General features: G+C 36.8%; 1 protein-coding gene across 1 annotated transcript in view; it reads left to right on the top strand.

The window, feature by feature from the left end:
• The window catches only part of PDE10A (phosphodiesterase 10A), a 179651-nt gene that overhangs the window by 120977 nt on the left and 37550 nt on the right, over nt 1-21124 (top strand). The window contains exons 6-10 of the mRNA XM_085055336.1: nt 9742-9882; nt 12273-12428; nt 15164-15214; nt 17022-17080; nt 19665-19716. Of these exons, the coding sequence (XP_084911462.1) occupies nt 9742-9882; nt 12273-12428; nt 15164-15214; nt 17022-17080; nt 19665-19716 (459 nt within the window). The remainder of the gene's footprint in view (nt 1-9741; nt 9883-12272; nt 12429-15163; nt 15215-17021; nt 17081-19664; nt 19717-21124) is intronic.

The following is a 21124-nucleotide window of genomic DNA, read 5'->3' as shown; positions in this document are numbered from 1 at the left end:
TCTATTGAAATTTACATTTTGACTTGTATTAGAGTTGGAAAACAGCATAAGGGTTTGGTAACATCTGGCTGACTGTTCAGGCTGAATTCCTTCAGGATCTTTACTAGAGTGAATTTGCTTGAAATAGAAGCTTTCACATCAATTGCAGATTACAATACATATTTTTATGCAAATATTACTCAGAATTGGTGCCAGAATGAGTGTGGCCAGTTCCGTTATTTTGGAATCCTTCTGGTTGTTCAAATTGCTTGGAAGCACTAGCACTCGATGCACTCCTTACTAAGAGCGTTCTGATGGTATGATTGTGCTTTTCAAATGATTGCCCTCTAGCAGCTAAGCCCCCCTTGCATGCCCAACTCCTCCCTTCCTTGTAAGGTTGCCCTGTGTATCAGAATCTGATTCTACCTGTGCTACATGTGTGGTAGAATGCATGGCACAGTACTCAGGTGCTAGAAAACAGTAGAGCTTCCTCATCAGGGTCATGATCTGAACAGACCTGTGCCCATACTGCCTCTGGATTTTGAACTTTCTCCATATCTAAGGAATTATCTTTGTCCGCAGGTTAGTGTAGTTACACAAAGAATTATTTTTTCTTAAGGTGCATAGCAGCCATTTTTTAAATACTACATACCAAAGAGCAGAAACACTTCAAAATCAAACAGGAACGTTTCACAACTCTACAGCAAAGGACTTGACTTCATTTTAATTTTCTGTTTTATTTCTTATGGGGATGAATATACAGTTCGTAATTCTCCTGTTATGACCTCAATTAAGTAACATCTTCAAACATGACTTCAAGGATTTACTGAAATCCTCATATTGGATACTGAGTGCATGTAAATCAATTGCCTAAGTATCATGCTAGCTGGGCATGGATTTAAGCCCATAAGCTGACATCTTTAAAGGCAATATTTCTAAAATACTGATCACAGTTACAGAAATGCTAATGTATTAATACACTAAACGATTCTTCAGATACTTCATGTTTATAGTTTTCACTTGCATGAGTAATTTCCCTCATGATTATTCCTACATAAAGATGTAGGAATTTAACAGGCATACACTTAAAGTAGCTTTTACTTGGTCTTGTGTTGCTTAGTTCCTGAAACTGCAAATTGTGTTGACAAACAGATTATCCTTGCTTCAGACAGAAGTTTCCAATAGCTTTATTGTGAGAAGTAATTATGTGAGGCCACAAATATGTGCACATACTCTGTGCTTCAGGGTGTATTTATTAAGACATTCTAGAATTTCTGGTCATGCAGAAATTGCTGCAGCTTGATGTGCATGCAGTGCCACCTAGTGAGTTTATGAGGTGGGTGCTTTGAATTACTGAGAACCCAGTAAAAAACATCTACTGCTTGCTGACAGTCCCGGTTTTTGAATGTGTAGACATCTTCTCTGAAATTTGAGTCTTTTAAACATGTTTCCAGGTGAAACCCTTTTAGCTGCAAGTCAGTTCACCAAACTTTTGTCTTTATCCCTGAATCAGTTCTAACATTATGCATTCTTTTTATATGTAAAATGGAAGAAATCTGTTCCTTTCTTACTTGCCAGTGAATAGTGATACTCAGCAGAGAGTGAAAACTATCCTTTAGTTACAGTGTCTGAGTTTGAGTCAATAAATTATCAAGCTGAAAGAAATAAAATAAATAACTGTCAAAAATGTATTTTAGGCAAAATTTGGTCTTCATTTAATATTCAGGTAAATGGGCTTGTGGAATGTGGTCATGATGAATATAGTAACATAGAATATCCTGAGTTGGAAGGCAACCATCAGGATCATCAAAGTCCAGTTCGTGACCCTGCAGAGGACACCCCTAGAGTCACACCATGTGCCTGAGAGCATTGTCCAAATGCTTCTTGAGCTCTGTCAGGCTTGGTGCTGTGACCACATCCCTGGGGAGTCTGTTCCAGTGCCCAACCACCCTCTGGGTGAAGAACCTTCTCCTAATATCCAACTAGGAATATCCTAATATTCCAGCTAGGAAAAGTGCTGGACTTTCCACATATTACCTTGAGGTTTCTCGCTCTGGGAAAGGCGGCGAGCCCCGAAACCCCACGAAAGAAGGCTGCCGCTGCGAGCCTCCCACGCGTGTCGGACCAGGCGCCGCAGTGGGTGCCGCGGGAGAGGAGTGTTTCCGAGACAGAGACAGGCAGGAGACAAGGCAATTAAAGAGATGTAGTCTCTGAATTCTCGGAATTCAGGGTTTATTGAGGAGCAACGGGATGGCGAGGGTGCGTGGCGTCGGGAAGGATCGGAGGGGACAGAGCAATCTGGATTCTGGAGCACGCAGAGCCCAGAACAATGCCGAACTCAGGGTGAAGAAGGGGGAGCAGGATGGGAGGAGTTTACATGGAAGAACCAACCGGGATGTGAGGGATGCAGGATTGACAGGGACGCTAGGGAGTGGGGATACAAGGAGGGAGGGTACAGAACTTCGAAAACCAGTAGTAAAACTCGGGTAGAAGGAACAGAGTAGAACATTCTAGCTATTAACTCCATATAGGTTAAAGAGGAGGAGAAATTCCAAAGCCGATACTCTTGTTCCCTGATGCATGTTGAGGAGGCTGGCTGCAAGGTGTCTTGGGCGAGCATCACTTCGTCACCCTAAGTTAAAGGTCTCCTCAGACCCAGGGCCCTTCCTCAGGTGTATCTACCTTCAAGCTCACCAGAGCCAATGCCACTGCAGAATTATCTCTCTCTGTGTAGGGAAGTTGATGACTCTGGGAAAGATTGTAGGGTTTTCAGTAAATTTTTGAAGGTAAAAATGAGTCAGCAATATCATTGCTCTATGAAAAAATAAATTTATGTATGTAGAGCAAACAGAACTCTAGCCCTAGTGTAAAGTATTTTTCCTATTTCCTTCTCCACTGGTAAGGCCTGAGATGGAACGATATGGCTGGTATAAGCACTGCACTTTAGGAAAAAATAAAATTGGAGCACAGAGAATGGTGAGGAAAAAAAATTAAGTGATTGTGCTTAGTCAAAATGAAAGAAAGTTGAGGGATATGCCTGTATAAGGCAGAGAGGAATGGAATCCTCTCCAATACCTATTGTGTGTACGACAAGAAGTAGTGTGCTTGGATTGGCATTGGGAAAACTTCCTCAGCTGTGTCTGTAATGAACCATGACAAACTGTTGCTTGTGCAAGCTCAAGGATCCTCCTCCCTGGAGAAGTGTTTGAGACCTGTTTGGCCAAGTGTCTTTCAGAAAAATGCTTAGCTGACCATGCCGGGATGGTAGAGAGGTATGTCAACTTGGTTTTCTGTGTCAGTGAACTGATATAACTCTTGTGATGTTTTTCAGTTGTGTAAATCAACTGGAAAGTTTCCAGGAGTTAAGTGCAGTTAAAAATTGATACCATTCAGAAAGATGAAAACAAAAAACCACCCAAACCCAAAAAAAACCAAATGAAACCCAACTGCTAGTATTTCTATAGTAAGTGTAAGTGCATCATCTTCATTTCACAAGTATCCAACATTTGTACATGCTATGTGGGTTAAAAATGCAAATCTCCTGTCAAGTACACTGTGATTTAATGCAAAACAAATAAGTTTTTATAAACAGTAGTGGTAGTTTCTGGTGGTTTTTTCTTCTTTTATCCCTGTGTGCTTCATGCAGTCAGACTGTTGCCATTGGGTCTAATCCCAGGACACAATTGCCTAGAGGTTTAAAGATTTTAGCATGGTAGTATTGAACTACTACTTGAACTAAGCCAGTTTACAAATCCATGGGCCTTGGCTGTGAATACTTTCCAAATTAATTATGTTTGTTTTTCTTGGTCATCTTTCCCTGTTATGGTGAGTTTTATTCCTGCTAAAAAACCTGGCCTTAGGGCACAGCCTCTGTAGATAATTTTATCATTAGGCTGTGTGGTCTTACATTTAAGTTGTCCTTTACCAAGAGTAAAAATCTATTGCTATTACTGAGCAGAAACAGAAGTGAGCATCAAAAGCCATTAAACTCACTTAATATCAGCTTGATCAATTTCCATTTCTCCTTAATTTTTTTGTTTCCCCCAAGTGTCAAATCACATAGCAATGCTTTAGTATGAAGGCTTTCATTTAATGTCAGTTGAATATTAAATGATTTTCCATGAAGCATTTTTAGGACCAGATTTATCAGCAAATTGTGCTGTGGAAGAAACTAGATCAAGATCCAGTCATCCATATCACTAAAACAGTTTGTTAGTGGAATGCTTGTCACATGTGTACTTTAACCTTCATTGTAATCATTAAACCTGGTTCTTATACAGACTTCTTTTTTTGCAAGGAAATTTTAGAAAAAGTGGTTCGTGATTGTCATTTGCTTAGTTATAAGTAGTTATACAAAAAGAAGAAATAACAGTTTGTGAAATGATGATGATGAATTCATGTTTGTAGTTTAAATCCAGCTCTGGCAAACTTTATGTAGTTGGTTGAATGGATTCTAGTTTTTGTGAGATAGGATTTGGTGTTTTGCTGGATTCCAACAAACTGCATACCATCAGTGACTAGAAAAATAGCATCAATTATACCTGTAGTCTTCCTCTTCATCAGAAGAGCCAGAGATTGAAATCCCTGAAAATTGCAGGTACTTTCTTAGTGCTGTAACAATATCTGTCATGAGTTGCTGATGCTGTTGTGTTATGAGACTTGCTGCTACTCCTCATGTTTTCTTTTATTGAGATTTTAATCTGTTTTCTCTGTCAAGCATTAGATTTTCACTAGAAAAACCAACAATGGGGCCAAGTTATGACAGCATGAAACGGTGAACATGAGTAATTCTTTATGCATATGCTCTTAGTTTTAGAAATGAGGAGTAAGAAAGATTTTTTCAGCCACAGGAAGAGATTCAAGATAAATTACTTAATAATTTTGCCAAGGAAAGAGCACCAAGCCCCCTGGTATTACATCTTATTGAATATATACTGATCTTTTTATGTATCTGAAAGCCAAGATGGTGGGTTTATCCGTGAATTGAGGATGCTTTCATGTTGATATCCCTCAAGAAACAATTACAGAATACATAATTCTGCATTCCTCTAAACTGGCAGGCTTGTTAATACATTTGTATTTTAAAAAGGTATTAGAAACCATATTATAAATGTTGCCTATACCTAGAATGCCTAAGAAATACAAGTCATAGAATAGAATCATAGAATCTTTTAAGTTGAAAAACTCTGAGATCATGGAGTCCAATCATTAGCCTAACAACACCAAGATGAAACATTGAATTTTGTAACATTTGTCTGTGTTCACCAGTGTTTGAACATTTGTTAAGGTCATAATTTATTTTGGACTTTCTGTTTTGTTTCAGTTTGTTTTTTTAAGAACCTCTTGCTCTGTGTCTTCATGATAGGTCTCTAGTGGGTTCTCAACCACACTGTAACATCCGTTGAAATTAATAGGAGTTTTTTTGGCTGTGGACTTTATCAAAGTGAATTAAGTGATTAAACTAGGAGGGCAGGAATAATTTTGAAGACTTTAGGCACAACCAGAACAATCCATCCTGTCACAGATGGAAGGAAAGGAAGCACCTCATGTGCTCTAAGGTTTCAACAAGGTACAGGAAGTTCCTGGTGTCAAACTTTAGTGTTCCCCTGCCTACTGCATTTAAAGGAATAAGTCTATCACCATATGGAACTTGTTGAAAGAATACTGCTAATAGGGTAATTGAGATTGATGTAGGAAATGAGGTTCTGTCTTTGTCTGGAAGGATGGGAAACAGATCAAAATAGGGAATTGCAGAGTCCTGTAGACTACCAAGTACTAGAATGCCTGAACATGGAAGCTTCCAAAGGGTTCTCTCTCCAAGCTAGTGTTTAGTCTTTTGGTAGTTTTTAAACCCAGAGTGACTCTCCCATCTTGACTGCCATCTCTCTCATCAGCAGCAGAGATATATAATGCTCTCTCAACACTAGTTATCTTTTATTACTTCACTTTTGCCAGGAGAGAGAGAGTGACATTGCAGTATCAGTAAAGAGCTATTTGTATTTATCTCCTCCGGATACTGGCTTAGAGGCTCGCTGCAAGTGGTTACAGCATCAAGAGAGTCTGTGGGCAGAGCACAAGCATCCTGCTGTTTCCTCAGCCTTTTCCTGCATTGTGAGTTATCAGTTTAGTATTTGGGAAATCATGGCTCCTAATATGCTCAAATTTCCTTTTTTATTGACTATATATTGCTTATATTCTGGATGAAAATCCACTGGTTTCCTATTTTGATTATTAATCGCTGTTTATTGTCATTACCAGAAACACAAACTGTCAGTCTTATTTTGAAGTAAAATATTCAAACCAACTGAGGAAATGCAAGTAATTTGAAAGGAAGGGCCCAATCTATCAATTTTTTCACCTACCTGTGAAGCTGTATGCAATATATCTGATGTCTATATGGGAGCACTTCTAGTTACCTTTTGAGCTAGTGAAAGATTATTTGAATGTACATTTGCAAATTAAAAGAATGCTGGAATGATTCATTGTTAGAAGAGAGTAGGTGAGCCCCAAATTTTATCATTACTGCAGTACATTTTATATTATAAGTACTTTCTTAAGCAAAAGAAAACATGAAATGTGAGCTGGATAGGTGATGTAAAAAATCTGCTGGTTTTGGATGGTGATAATTTTAGAGATTCCCATAAAGCTGTGTCTGTGGGGTGCCTCAGAGATTATTTCAGTAAGATGCCACAGTAGAGCTGAGCACAGTTTACTGCGTTTGGTAGCTGACCTTGCCATTGATGGCTTCTACTTGAGATGTTTCTACAGCCATAATTGGCAATAAACATTTAAACTCATTCAGATTTAAATTTATCAAATATGGAATGCACCAACACTCATGACATTTTATTATGTGTATCTATAAAGTCAGTGGGCAATGGCAGAAGCTTATGGACTAATTACGGCTTATATATGGTTATGAGAAAAATTGCCTTTCTTTTTAATAGTGCTGCACGGTCAGGATAGGATTATCAATTGTTCTGTACAGGAATACTTTTCTACCTGTACAAGTAAGGAGGAATAGTGGCAAATTTAGAATCTAATGGGTAGTTTGAAGAGTGTTTTGATTACTGACCCCTTAGCCATGGGCTTCCAGCTTCCCTTAGAAGCAGAATGGGATTGCTTCTGAAAAACTCTTTTTGGAGAAGCTGGAAGTAAAATACTATTCGCCAGCATAGGGAAGCTTATTCACAGCAGTACTTCATGCTGTTAGCAACAGAGAGGTTTACCAGAGAAAATGGTCCATGAGGACACAGGAAAGTCTGTGCTAGTGAAAACAACCTTTGCTGGCACTTCATGGTGTCAACACGGGTGTTTGGCCATTGAAGATTTACAGAAGGTATTTTCTGAAGAAAACCATGCATATGTGGAAGAAGTGAGCACTTTGTTTTCTACTCCTGTTTGGTTTTCTTCCTTTTTTTCTTGTTTTGAAAAGCTCTTTCTGAAAAGAGAAAGATTTGTGCATTGTTTTGTATTTAGTGCTGAGCATGACTCAGGAGACAAGTGTGGAAAACCACATTTTATACACGTAATTAAAATAGCACAGTTATTTTGAAAATTTTCATGCTTTGCTACCTTGGCAAAAAAAAAATCAGATATGCCTTAAACATATAAGAAGAATGGTGTGAACAAAAATGCTGTTAATCTTGGGCAAAATGAACTTGGGTCTCCAATGTCCTGTTGATTTTGACTCATTCCACTACTTGGACTACATCAATCAGACTTTAAACATTGTGTTGCATCTCTACATTTTGCAGTACTCTGCAACAGAAATCACCTTTTCAATTTTGAACACATTATAATGTTGCTATTCCTATTATAAGAGTACTTTTAAAATAGGAGATCTTAAGCATATAGTATAGCAGATCAGACTTCTGTAAGGATGTGTATTTCTGTATTTCTATGCCCTTTATATTTTACTACCATTTTATTTTTTAAATATTTTATACCAGAACACTGATTTAAATAAATAATGCTCTGTGATTTCTTCAGGTTTTTTTCTTCAGATCTTTTTTTTTTAAATAATGATGTGCTTTTCTTGGCTATGTTATATAAAATATTCTTTTTCATTCTATTGAAATGCATGTAAAATCATGAACTGAAGCTTATGAAGGCAAGTAACTGTGAAACTAAGTTTTCATTTAAAAATTATGTGTATCTTTATTAGATAATAAAGAAAGGAAGAATAAATGGAGCTTTTTATTCTGGTAGATTGAGTAGGCTTGTTCTGACAGATTCAATGTATTGATTTAATGGATTTTGATTCTTTGAATGTTGCTTTTTTTTGTTTTGTTTTGTTATTTTTTTAAGTTACATTCTTGTAATTCATATGGAAAATAAGTATTCTGATTTTTCAAGTGTCTCTTACTTCTAAAGGCCACACTTTAAAGAAGATGTGATCATAAATGGCTTTGAAGGATAAGGCTGAGGTTTAGGATAGGAACAAACAGAAAATTCCATGATTTCATGCACTTCTACTATAATGTAAGACATCAAAATGGAGTAAATACTGTTCATATTCTATACTAGCAGTGCTAGTCCATGGAAGAAACATCTTTCCTTCCACCTGAAGAAATAACTTGTCAGTGCTAAAATACTTTGTGGCAGCTATATCTTCTCTTTTAAGACAGTTTAATTTTCATCTGTACAACAATATTAGCAAATGAATTACTGGATGGAAAACTCACTTTATTATCCTGCTGAATTTTTGAGACTGACTTTCTGCTTAAGAACAAGACAAGTACTCAGTTACTGCTTTTGTCAGAATCTTGTGTTTTTCTTTTCGACTTACGAAGTACCCTAATAGTTGGACTACTGATTCTTCTTGGATAGACTTCAATCTTGTTTAGGCTATGAATTTTTTTTGACCATTTGTTTTCCCCTCAGCCTAAAGTCCCAACTTTCTCCTTCCAAATGTTGTTAATCCATTACACCTAAGGTACTTTCACCATTGCAGGAGTATCTTCATGTAGTGCATTATATTGCATCTCCTTAGTTTCTGAACATTTCAGTGTGGGGTTTTTTTGGAATTGTTCAATATGTTTTACAATGTGCCCTGCATGTTTGTGAAGAAAGGATTATTACGAGAGGATGCAACTCATATCATCACTTCATTTGCTACAGCTGATAGTAGCTACTGAATTTTCACAGGCAAATTTTACCTTCAATAATCCATGCTAGAAAACAGCCCCTGTTTCATGGCAGCCCTAATGAAAGCAAATTGTGAGAGTAAAATTAATCAGCAGCACAACCTGTGGCCTTCTTAACAGGAATGTTAGTAATACATTGTGGTGTAGCATTGTCCTCTATCTGTGGTGTTATATAAACAAGAAATTTAAATATTATCTCTACTTTTTGAGTATTTTCTATTGAAATAAATGAGTGCATTGTAGATTAAAAAAAATCTTTCTTTCACAAGGTAATTTTTTCTTCTGTGAATCTTTTATGCTATGTATTGTATGTTCAAAGTAAATGCAATCCTACCCCAATATAAACAATAACTGATGTTTATATCATCCACTGTTATCTATGAGAGTTGTCCAGGATTTATCCACTGTCTGAATGGTCACTTTAGAGTGGAATTTTCTAAGATTTCAGAAGAACTAAGTGGAGTTTATTCAACTACGTTTCATTGTCAAAAGCCACGTTTCTCTATGTTATCTGCTTTATTCTACATAGGTTGTGCAGTAACTGTAAAAATAATCATGCTTTCTAATTGCATTTTTTTTCTTTCTTTCTCTTTTTTTTTTTCCTTCTAACTAGAGTCTGTGTGTATTTACACCACCAGGAGCTAAAGAAGGACATCCTCGACTCATTCCTGCAGGGCCCATTGCACATGGCACTACAGTATCTGCTTATGTAGCCAGATCCAGAAAAACGTTGTTAGTAGAAGATATTCTGGGGGTAAAAAGCTTTCTGTTTTTAATGAGATGATCGCAGCATGTTCTTAGAATGAATGTTTTGATGCTGAGATGTTTATTGAGATGAACATTTAATAATAGAATTTACATCTGTCTTCATACCAAGAAAATTAATTTGAGTTTGGACTAGTTGATGGAATAATTTCAGAATATTTTATGTACTTCTAGTTTTAAAGATTTGGGGTTTTTTCACTTTGGGTTTGGGTTATTTTAAGGTTTTTTTGGTTGCCAGATAAAGGACATAATGACACCACAGTCACTTGGAGAAAAAAAACAGTCAAAGCTCCTTTCTTCTTGGTTTTGAAATTTTAATCCCAAACAAAAAGACTTTCGTATAGTCAATCAAATTTGACAATTTCATTTAATTTTAATACAGAGCTCACAGTGACAAGAATGTCAGTCAGAATTCTGGTTATTAGGAAGGATTTTTATCTCTGCATACTCTGATGTAAAGCTAGAATATTTATAGCATCAGTAGATCTATATGATAGGTGCACTAATGTAATTGATATCAAAATTTAGGCCTTTTTCTGTAACAGGAGTCAGAAATTCCTAAGATGATATTCTAATTATTCTTGGAATGTCTGTACTTCTAAATTTTTTTAAAAACTTCATCCTCCAGTTGCATCCATGCAATTGTATGAAATTGGTATTTAAATTTTACTTTATGCAAGCACTTTATGTTTACTTGGTTGTGCGAACACCAAGGAAGTTTACATTCTCTTCTCTCTTCAGTGTTTCCTATCTTTTCAAGTCCTGTCCAGAATAACAATTTTGTGATACTGTGACCAAAATTGAACATTTCTGTCTCTAGTTGTGAAATTATTTGTTAAAAAATATATTACCTTATTTGGGCACCCCTGACCTATAAACAAAATACCTGATGCCTAATGTGAGTACACTTAAACAGAGCCACAAAACCAAAAGGCAGAAGCTACTTTCCCTGTAGTAACAGTCAGTGCTTTCTACACACTCTGGACTATTGAGATTTTATATCTTGGTATGTTTTTTCAGTTAAATGTAGGGTTTAAATTGTTACCGGTAATTTTCACTTAATATCATGATATCTTTATATACAAGAGTTCTGTGTTTTGATTTTACATTCATAATAAAATCATGGGGTTAGTGAGGAGGAGTTTTGAACATTTTTGTTGTTTTAGTATCAGTGATTCATTGGCCAAACAGCAAGATTCATTTTGGTGAGATGGTTTGCCTTCAAGTGATTTTAGGAGCTTCTCAACAGCGAAATGGAAGTGTATTCAGGTAGACTTGCCAGCCCTTTTTTGTGGGAGGACAGAATTAAAAAGAGAAAGCAGAAGGCTCGTGTTTCAAAGTGCATCCCACTCTCTTTTGTCTGTCATTTGTTCAAATTGATTGTCATCTTAGTAATTAAGGTAGAGATTACTTGCTGTTTTCTTTGAGAAATGAGAGATTTTGATCAGCCTTGAAGGAGTGTCTGTCTTGCCTAAGCACAGCCTGCAGGGAACATCTGTAGGAATCAAGTACTGAAGGAATGATGTTCAACCAAGCGGGTCTTGCACACTTTGCATTGGGTAGTGATGGCCTTAATAATGGTAACATCCAGGTGGATTCTCAGGTCTATGTGAGTTTTCCTACATAGGGAAGTGAAGCTATAAAGCCTTTGACATTCCCTATGAGGACTGAAAGTTATATACTTGGGCCTTTTATAGCGGCTGGTAGGATTATTTTAACATTTGTTTCTGTAACTTTTGCACCATTTTATTTAAGAAGCATGGGCAAAGGAAGAAGATGCTTACTCTCATGCATAGATTTTTGGGAATACATTTTCCTCCACAGGAGTTGGTTGAGGATTATAATTGTATAACCTAAAGCCTTAGCCTCAGGTTTAAATTCCTTTTCTCTTGCAAGGACTTTTGTCTGCCTGGTAATACCAAAATCTGAGCAGTCTACTTCATGATTACAAACGATTCAGGGTTTTTTTGAGGGAAAGGTGTGGTGGGATAGTATTTTCTGTTTGGATTTTTATTTAATCTGGACTGACATTAGCAATGAAGTGCTGGTTTTGCTGCCTGTGAGATTAGAGAAAAAATATTATCTAAACAATTCCAAAGCTATGTGTAATATCACCGCTAACTCTGACTTTGCATCGATAAGATTATCTGTAGATGTAAATTAATGCTGAGACTTTTGAATTGCATTCTTTTAGTAGATGTCTTAACACTGTGTAAGTTATGCTGCGAGGTGAGTTTTAGTGAATTTTGTCATCTTCCTGCAAATTTGGTCAGACAGGAGGGGGAGGAAAACATCAGTACGTCTTTCCTGTTAATGTTTGATCAGATTTTACATTTTATCAGATTTTACATTTTATCAGGTTATGCTTGCATTTTCTAGGATGAGCGATTTCCCAAAGGTACCGGACTGGAATCGGGGACCCGTATCCAATCTGTTCTGTGTTTGCCAATTGTCACAGCAATTGGTGACTTGATTGGTATCCTGGAGCTTTACCGTCACTGGGGCAAAGAAGCCTTCCACCACAGTCACCAAGAGGTGAGCTCATGTGCATCCTTTGTCCACTTCCCCATGATGATCAGGACTTCATCCCTGTCTCTTCCCCCATTCCAAACTTCCTTCTGTCAACCTTCTCATGAGTTTGTACCTTTTTCATGCTTGATTTTTGTTCTTATTAAAAAAAAAAAAAAAGGTAGTGATTTGTATTTTCAGTCAGAGGAGGTAAAATATACAAGTACAGGGACACATCAAGGATTTTACCTTGTGTTGCTTTGTGGATAAACAGATTCAAGGTTTCTTTATTGCTTATAAACCCAGTATGGAGTTGTTAGAGAAGTTAATGCAGGGCAGGTGAATGCAATGTAAGCATAAATCAAATGTCAATAATCAAAATTACTTTATATAAAAAGAAGACACTGTGTGGTTATCCTGAGTCTCAATCCTAACTTTCCAGTAAGGCTTTATTTTACATTATGGTAAGATTTTCAAATTTATTTTAGTTTACTTTTCAGTGCAGCTTCTCAAGGAATGAGCCCTATTGCAAAACATAGTGTTGTAATGTTATAGCAACATTTTATCAAGTCTCAATGCTGGGTGTCAAAGGTGGGGAAAGGTATTTTATTTTAAATCAAAAGAGAAGTAAAAGAGATTTGTTTGCATTCTCATTTTTACTGTCACACACTCTGCAACACCAAGATGTGTATGTTTAGGTGGTATTTCCAAGAATCATGTACAGAGACACAAGTATCCAGGTAGTCCCTCCAGAATTCCTTGCAACAAGAGGACAAGGGATGCTGTCTCCCAAGTCCTTGTGGTGTCCTGGTTTCTTTCTAGGTTGACAGCCATGTGCTGGTTTTGGGTCAGCCTTTTCTTTAGCCTTTAGGAGCTGATAGCTTTTGACTCTCTAGCCTGTCCCATCTCTGTAAGTTGTCAAGATTTACTCACTGTCCTTTGTCTCCTGACTCAGATGTCCTTAGAAACTGTGTATAGAAGTGCTGGTACCTGGATGACCTGCCAATCTAGGTGATGCTTGAAAAGCTCTCTTCTGCTTTTTTTTTAACTTCTGATGCTTTCTCATCCAGATAGTCCCCATTCATACTCATATTCCCCTTTCCATGACTGTTCTGCATGCTTTACTGTATTAATATAAGGCCTGTGTAGCTACATTGTCCATACATGTCCATTTATCAGTCCAAAGTTATGAACTGTTAGCCAAATACAAATGAATTTGAAAATGGAGCAGGTGTCACAAAGGCTCTTGCTGTACTAAAGGTGTTAGAAGTAAATCTTTGCTTTCATGTCTGGGTGAGGATCCCTCTTATGTCCCATTAAGATGTCTCTCATGTAAAAATGAATGTACTATTCATTTCTCTCTGTACCCTCCCCCTGGGAAGGGAACCTGAACACAGAGATTAGGACAAAATTGAGTGAATTCTAGCCAGGTGTGTTGTCTTGATAGTGGTATGAGATCTACCAGGGTGTAGTTTAGCTGTATTGAACAGGAATTATTTGTGTGAAAAGGACAGAAAATATTCAGGCAAGAGATACTAAAACTAGTCCTCTCAAAGAAGGAAAGCAGCAGCAGTATTTGTCAAATATATCTTTTGTTTATCAGTAAGCTAAGTGCCCTAGCATTCATTTGATGTTTACATGTGTGTATTAGTTGGGTAGTAAGTGTTGCTTCAACTTGTTGTCACACTTTGTATTTTTTCACCAGTAGACAGAGGTCAGGGTAGGGCACTAGATTAGCATGGTGGTGCAAGTGTCCTTGCTTAGAGAACAAAGAACAGGCATTCATACAAAACCAGGCTTCATTAATTCTGCAGCACAATATATTTAATTTTTAAAACTGTCCTATTACATTAATCAATCTACAATTCAAATAGGTCTCAGGCATGCATTGTTTTGTGAAAATACGAATATTTTATGTTATATGAAATACCTTCTGTAGCTAAAGTTCATGAATGTTCTACTTGGAAAAGATTGGCTGCTAAATGAAAGTATTTTATTAGCAAATAAAAATATTTTAAGGTCACTCTCTGAGAGTTCTAAAGCATCCTTTTCATTTTCAGGTTTCAGAAAGCCTTTGGATACCATTAGCAATTTTTATGTAATGTGTGCAAAGTGTTCTATTTAAAAATATAAAATTATAAAAAAATATCTTAAGAGGGTATGCAAAAGCTGACCTCTTGTGCTTCTGTTCCCTGTGTTCCTGTAAAGCTCCTGTGCTTCAAGGACGGGAGATTATGCATGGTAGCACATCATAGTTAGCTGCAGTTTACATGACATTTGTTTGAAATGTTGCCTGGAAACTGTCATACTTCAAACACTAGTCTTAAGCTGAGGGATCAGGTCTGGTTCTTCTGCCACCAAAACAGTAATGAGAGAAACAGTGCCTGTTAACAGCTGGAAGTAGCAATTGCTGAAGAGACACAGCCCCAGAAAGCTGTTAAGGCATGTTTTATTTCTATGGCAGATGCCTTTCAACAGTGTAATTTTTAAAACCCTCAGCTTATGGTATGTTTGTTTTGATGTTGTATTTCTGAGCTGATGGGTGCCCAATTCTGCTTCTGAAGAACCTTGGTAAGCTCTAAAATTGAAACAATCACTAGTACACGGAGACTTTTGCAAAATAAGAGTCTTCCCACAAATTGTTACTGTCCGCCTGTCTAAAACAGCTCAGTCATTTTACTCAGCAGGTAAACAGAGAAAAGAGGCTTGTAACCGATGTGCAGTTTTCAAGGTTACTTCAGAGAGAGTTTCTTCTGTTTCAGGTTGCAACAGCAAATCTTGCATGGGCTTCAGTAGCAATACATCAAGTACAAGTAAGTGTGAGTGGTTTTTCATTTTTTCATTGTGTAATATGTCTTCCAGAACATGTTTAGTAGGAGCATAGATTGTGATCAGATTTAAGTGGAGGTCACTGCTAAAGCATTGATTAAAGCCCATTCCTTGAACCTGGAAATATATGCTAACATTTTTGACATTCATTGAACTAATTTTCCTCACTTGCAATCATGGATCAAATAGAAAACAACATTTGTACTGAAGGAAAGAAATTTGAACAAAGGAGATAAATAATGATTAAAGCAGATTTATAACAACTTTGAAGGGATGTTGTTTTGTTTTATTTTTCTTTTTCTTGTGAAAAGGCAACTACTAGGCTAACTGGTTTCTTTCCTCCTGCTTTGGTATTCAGTTTGAAATTATGAGGTGTTGCTACCAAAGCCTATTTTAAGCCATCCACACTAGCTGCTTCATGGTCCTGTAACTACTGCCACTAAGGATGCCTGATGCTGTCCCTAGCTGGGTGCCTAATGGAGCTTCACACAGTGTCAAGCTGCTCTAGCAAACCCCAGCAGCTTTACTAATAGTTTTTGTTACTTCAGCTAGCAGAAGATGGTAACACAGAAACTAAACATATTCTGTCAGCTCAGAGAAGATGCTAAAATAGATTCTTCCGTCAACTCACAGGAGGAAATTCATGCCACTCTTTTTTCAAGGTGTCTTTCATACACTTGTCAGAAGACGTGCAGAAAGTTTCCTGCTTTTCTTTTCTAGGCTTTAATGTTTGCTGCCTTGGTGCTGGAAGTCACTGACTTTGGGGTGGTCATTCACATCTAGGCAGAATTAAGTGGCATAGACTATTGTACACCAGTGGAATTGCAATTGCATGCAGTTGTAGATTCACCTGTGTAAGAATTATCTCTCCATAACTGAGAAGCCTTTCACATCTAACAAAACACAACATGGAAACTTAAGTTCAAGCTTGTCCATTGATCATTTTTATTTCTCTTCCTTCCTCTGAGCAGAAGGCTTACTCTTCCCAAGTCTTTTTTGCATGAGAAGAATGCAAGAGTTTCGATCTGGCATTTTGTATCTGCATTGCACAGATGAAAGACATTAGTAGTTCAAAGTGATATTTTTGTGTGTGTAAAATGTACAAGCAGTAGAGGCTTGTTTTCATTTTTTGGCCTCAGTGCCAAAAATACACAGATAATACACAGATGTGCAGTTGTACCTCAGATACAGAGTATGCAAATAGGTGAAGTAAAAATGCAGTTGAAAATTTTGCTTCACCTAACATTTTGCTTCTAAAATGAAGTATGCATACTATTTTTTGTATTCATATTCATGCTGATTTCTCCCAAAGCTGAGCATATATCATCTGCTGCTTAGCTTAGTTAAACTTGCCTGATGTCAGTCTACAGTTGTGTCTGTATGCTACTTTGCAGCCTGGAAAAAAGTGATAAAATTGTGGTAAGGAAGAAGGGAAACAAAATATTTGACATTCTGAGAAGATCTGAGGGTCTGGATAAGGAAATGTTGATTCCGTAACCACATTCAGTGACAGCCTTTGAGACGGTATGAACAAGTGTAACAACCAACAGCTTTCAATGAGTCTTAGGAAAGATTATACTTGCATTTCACAGTTTTAACTCAGCAGCTAGATAGCTAAGATTGAAACCCAGCACACAAATTCAGCTTTTTATTTGATACAGTGCTGTAGCCTATATATACACACGCACACTAGCAGTGGTATGTTTTTCATACAAATTAAAGGGATGGGACTTCAATTTCCCTCTGACATCAGTGTTCTGGAGCAAATGATTCTATGATCTGTGCTTCCAGGTGTGCCGGGGCCTTGCCAAGCAGACTGAGCTGAATGACTTCTTGCTTGATGTATCGAAGTAAGTGTGAATTGCAAGAAAATCTCATAAGTTTTTGATGAGCTCTTCTAGCGTGGCTCATCCAATCTACCTGTGTTCACTCAATAGCAGTAGTGGAAGCTACTCACTGTAGCTCACAAGCAGGTGCAAATGTACACTTCAGAGGGTGGGCAAGCTTCAGCACAGGGACAAGAACAAGTGAGATGGGTGAAAAACTTTATTTTGGGGTGGTGGTGCAGAAGAAAATGTGACATTCATTTATACCTTACCTTACCTTTGCTTATTCTTGTGGTCTTTTGCACGGGAGTATTTTCCCCTTTTTTTCCACCTCTTCTGTCACAGTTAAATGTTGCCATCTTTTGAGAAGTGACAAATAGGCTTGGCATCTCATGGCAATTTTAGAAGGCTTGAAAGGACTTTAAAGAAAGTTAGTTAGTTTGCTTCAGCTTCTCCTATTCTCCCCCCATCAATTTTTTAGACATGCATGCATTTATGCATAAATATAGGGACTTCAGAGTTAAATCTTTGAAGAAACAGGGTTGTCACATGATTGTTCTTCCCCTGCATTTTCTGAAGGCTCTGTTTTAATTTTCAAAGACTTTGCACGTAATATGTTTGCTTTTAATTTCTTGTCACCATAAGGCAAGATTAATTTGAAAGCACAGAAAGAGTGTGAAAGCTTGAGCTTACACTTGCAAAATCAGTTTAGTGTTTTAGGTGATCTGCCGTTCTGTCATCTCTTTTTGTTTGTCATTGCTATTAGAATCTTTAAATACCAAGGATGTCCAATAAATTAAAAGATAAACAAGAGCTGTACTTTTGGTAAATCAGTCTGGGGTGCTTAACAGTATTTTATGAAACTAGTTGGTAGAATTTCAAAGTGCATCACAAAGTACTGATGAAGCTGTGGAAAACTGAGATGTCTCGGATTTTTGCTACAAACAGTTCTGTGGGTCTTGATGAACAATTCTGAAACTGATGAGGTTAGAGGATGTCCAAGATTCCTATGCCATTGCTCAGGAATGTAGGCAGCCAAGTTGACCCAGATGGAATGGGGAGTAATTAACCACAGGGAGGGGTCTGCCCCTTGCAAGGAGGGCAAGCTGGTTGTATCCAAATGTTTTTCCTAGCTTTTTTCCTCAGGATGGCTTTTTTTTTAATTTCAGCATAATTCAGAGCATGTTTCCCAAAGGGCAATCTTACTGAGTCTTCCACCATTATGCTCCTTTCCAGAGTGCTTTTATATTGTTAACATCCATACTGAACTAGTTTACCAAAAAACTACATTAATATACCCAAATTTATGGACTGGCAATTTATTCTTGGAGTAGCATAGTACTGAGATTGTTTTAAATACTTTTGTAATTGTTTTACACTTTTAATATAAAAATGACAATAAATATTGCAAATATTTTTATGCCTTTCTATAAGAAAATAATTCTCATACAACATTATCAATTGCTAGTTTTTGGGGTTTTTTTAGTTTCAACACAGAAAGAAAGAATGCGTTTTAAGGCACAAAACTGGCATATCATTTAATAATATCTTTATGAACTTTATGTAGGCAAAGACTTGTATCATCAAGAAAATAATTAGTTTCCTCTTAGAAATGGTCTGTACCTTTTCTAACATGGAAGGAGAATTTCCTATTCAGTGAGGAAATTGTTAGTATGCAATGTCACCAGGACATGTTCTGTAACATTTTAGAAAGGGCAGAGTCTAAAATGCTCCCTCCTCTTCACGTCCCTGACAATGTAGGACTAGCGTATTAGATATCTCCTTTCCACTAGAGCCAAACAGAACTGAGCTGTGTATATATTCAAGGCCATGGGACAATGCCTTTCGTCTGCTGGGAACATTGTAACTCAAGGGTTATTAAGACTCAGCATGTGGAAGATTTAGACTTCTTTTACTACTAAGTTTGACCTTTATCTTTCAATGCTCTTGACTGTCCTTGAACAGTTACCACTTTGCTGTGAAACTGAGATTCCTTTTCCTTTTTGAAGTTACAAGATCATTCCCTTTCTTCAGCTTCAGCCAGGGTTGATAGAGTAGATCCATTAAGAGTTTCCTGAATTTTTGCATTTTAGTGTTAAGATTTTGATAGTATGAGGTGGGTGTAGATGGACTACATAGTTTTATTCAGTTCTCAGCACATAATGTGAGTAAACCTAATGAGATATTTTGATATTTTGAAAGAAGTAGATTTTTTTTATTTTACTACTCTTCCTTTTTGCTTCTGCTTTTAAAATTTCAATGTGTTAGAGGTGTCAAAGCATTTTGATGCATTCTTGGTGTTGTTCAGCAGGAGTCTATTCAGTTCATGGTGGGCAATGTTTGGTGGTCTTTTCCTTTTTCACAGGGAAAATTCTATGTATAATGAAGAATATTCTCAATAGTGTAAAATAATGGTTTAAGGGAACAGAGCAAGGACCATTTCTTAATTCCCTTGTGCTGTAGCAAGCCAGTCAATGATTTTCAAGGTGCAGTGGTTTGTCCTCACCTTTTCTTGTTCCCCTGTTAAGCTGTAGTGAAACAAGAGCCCCTGACAGCCATTTGAGAATTGACTAAATGCCAATGTTTACTGACTTTTCTTTCTCTGCAGAACATATTTTGATAATATAGTTGCAATAGATTCTCTACTTGAACATATAATGGTAAGTTGTCTTTTTCACTTCTAAGTTTATAAGTTGTAGTTATTAAAGCCCCTCATTCTCCTTCCCTTGAAGACATTTTGTCACTCAAATATATGACCTGTTTGTAGTGGGCACATAATACAAACAGTATAAACATATCTATATAGAAAAGGTGGCAAAGGTCAGCTTGATTTGTCATTGTTGCAATAACTTCTATTCACAGCTTTCATAAGTAATGAAACATGACTGACTGTCTCTGAACTAAATAGTTACTACTGTGTTTCAGAGAAAGTTTGAAAATTTTAACAGGAAGCCTTCTGGCTTTTTTTTTTTTATTTCAGCATGTTGTATTGATTCCTCATTCCTAGATTCAATTTGCTACATGCTGCAAAAGACTGATGAAGAAGTTACTGTCTGTAGCAAAGGATAGAGATCAAATATTACTCCTAGAGTATTTTTTCCAGTTGCTGAATGAGATGTGCAAGACATTGAAAAGTACACCCATAACTAGAGCAACAGTCAGCCAATGTTTTATAGAAATTACTAAAGCAAAGTAGTTAGTTATTTCCATTGAAATAACTAACTAGTGAATTAAAATACTGTTCTTAAGCAATTTGTGAGTTTCTAAATCAATTTTGAATTCAGAATTATTTCCTGAATAGTGTTAACAAATGCACATAGACTGGTTGTTCATAACATGTTTTGAGTATTCAGTATGTGAATTCACTTTTTAGCTTTATGCACATTCATTGCATTCTGCAGTTCTTTTTCCTAAGTGTAAACCTGAATCAGGTCTGTGATACCATTGTTTAAATTTGCACATTCAAAAAATTACTTTCCAGCACTACTCTGCTACGTGCCCTGGTCTTCAAAGTGATATTCTTAGCCAGACTATTCAAAGACATCAAAGTTACAATGCAAACAACCTTAAAGTGGTTTTATTTAGAAACTTGAATTAGGAATGGAAAATATTCTGAAGTTTTTGTGTTATTCTAGTTAGTACACAGTTGAGAATTCTGCACATAGGACACATTTCTGAATGTTGACTTTTCCAATTTAAATGAACTGCTTAAAAATAGCTTAGCATTTAAAAGAACTGGTATAACGTAACAGATGGCATTGAGAACAAATATTGATATTCTTCCCTGTTCTTCCCTGTGAATAAAGATCTGGTGAAAAACACGATTGGCAGTAAAATATGCTTACTCTTTCATCATCTTTTCCAACACTTGGCTATATCATGATTCTGTATTTTAACCTGTGTGATGGTTCATACTCAGCTTCCTTTTCAGCTGTAGCTGTTGTCTGTTTCTAGAGCCAATTAACTGAATTATGTGTTTGTACATTTATTGCCATTTTATGGGAGCATGATTTTACCATTATGTGGCTTATTCTGTGTCTCATTGTGAGAAAAGATCAGAACTCAGCT

Source organism: Lichenostomus cassidix, chromosome 3 (genome assembly GCF_008360975.1).
Source record: "Lichenostomus cassidix isolate B80296 chromosome 3, HeHo_3.0, whole genome shotgun sequence".
In the NCBI taxonomy this organism is placed as follows: Eukaryota; Metazoa; Chordata; class Aves; order Passeriformes; family Meliphagidae; genus Lichenostomus; species Lichenostomus cassidix.
The sequence above is the reverse complement of the archived record's forward strand: the minus strand, read 5'-3'. Positions and strand labels throughout refer to the sequence as shown.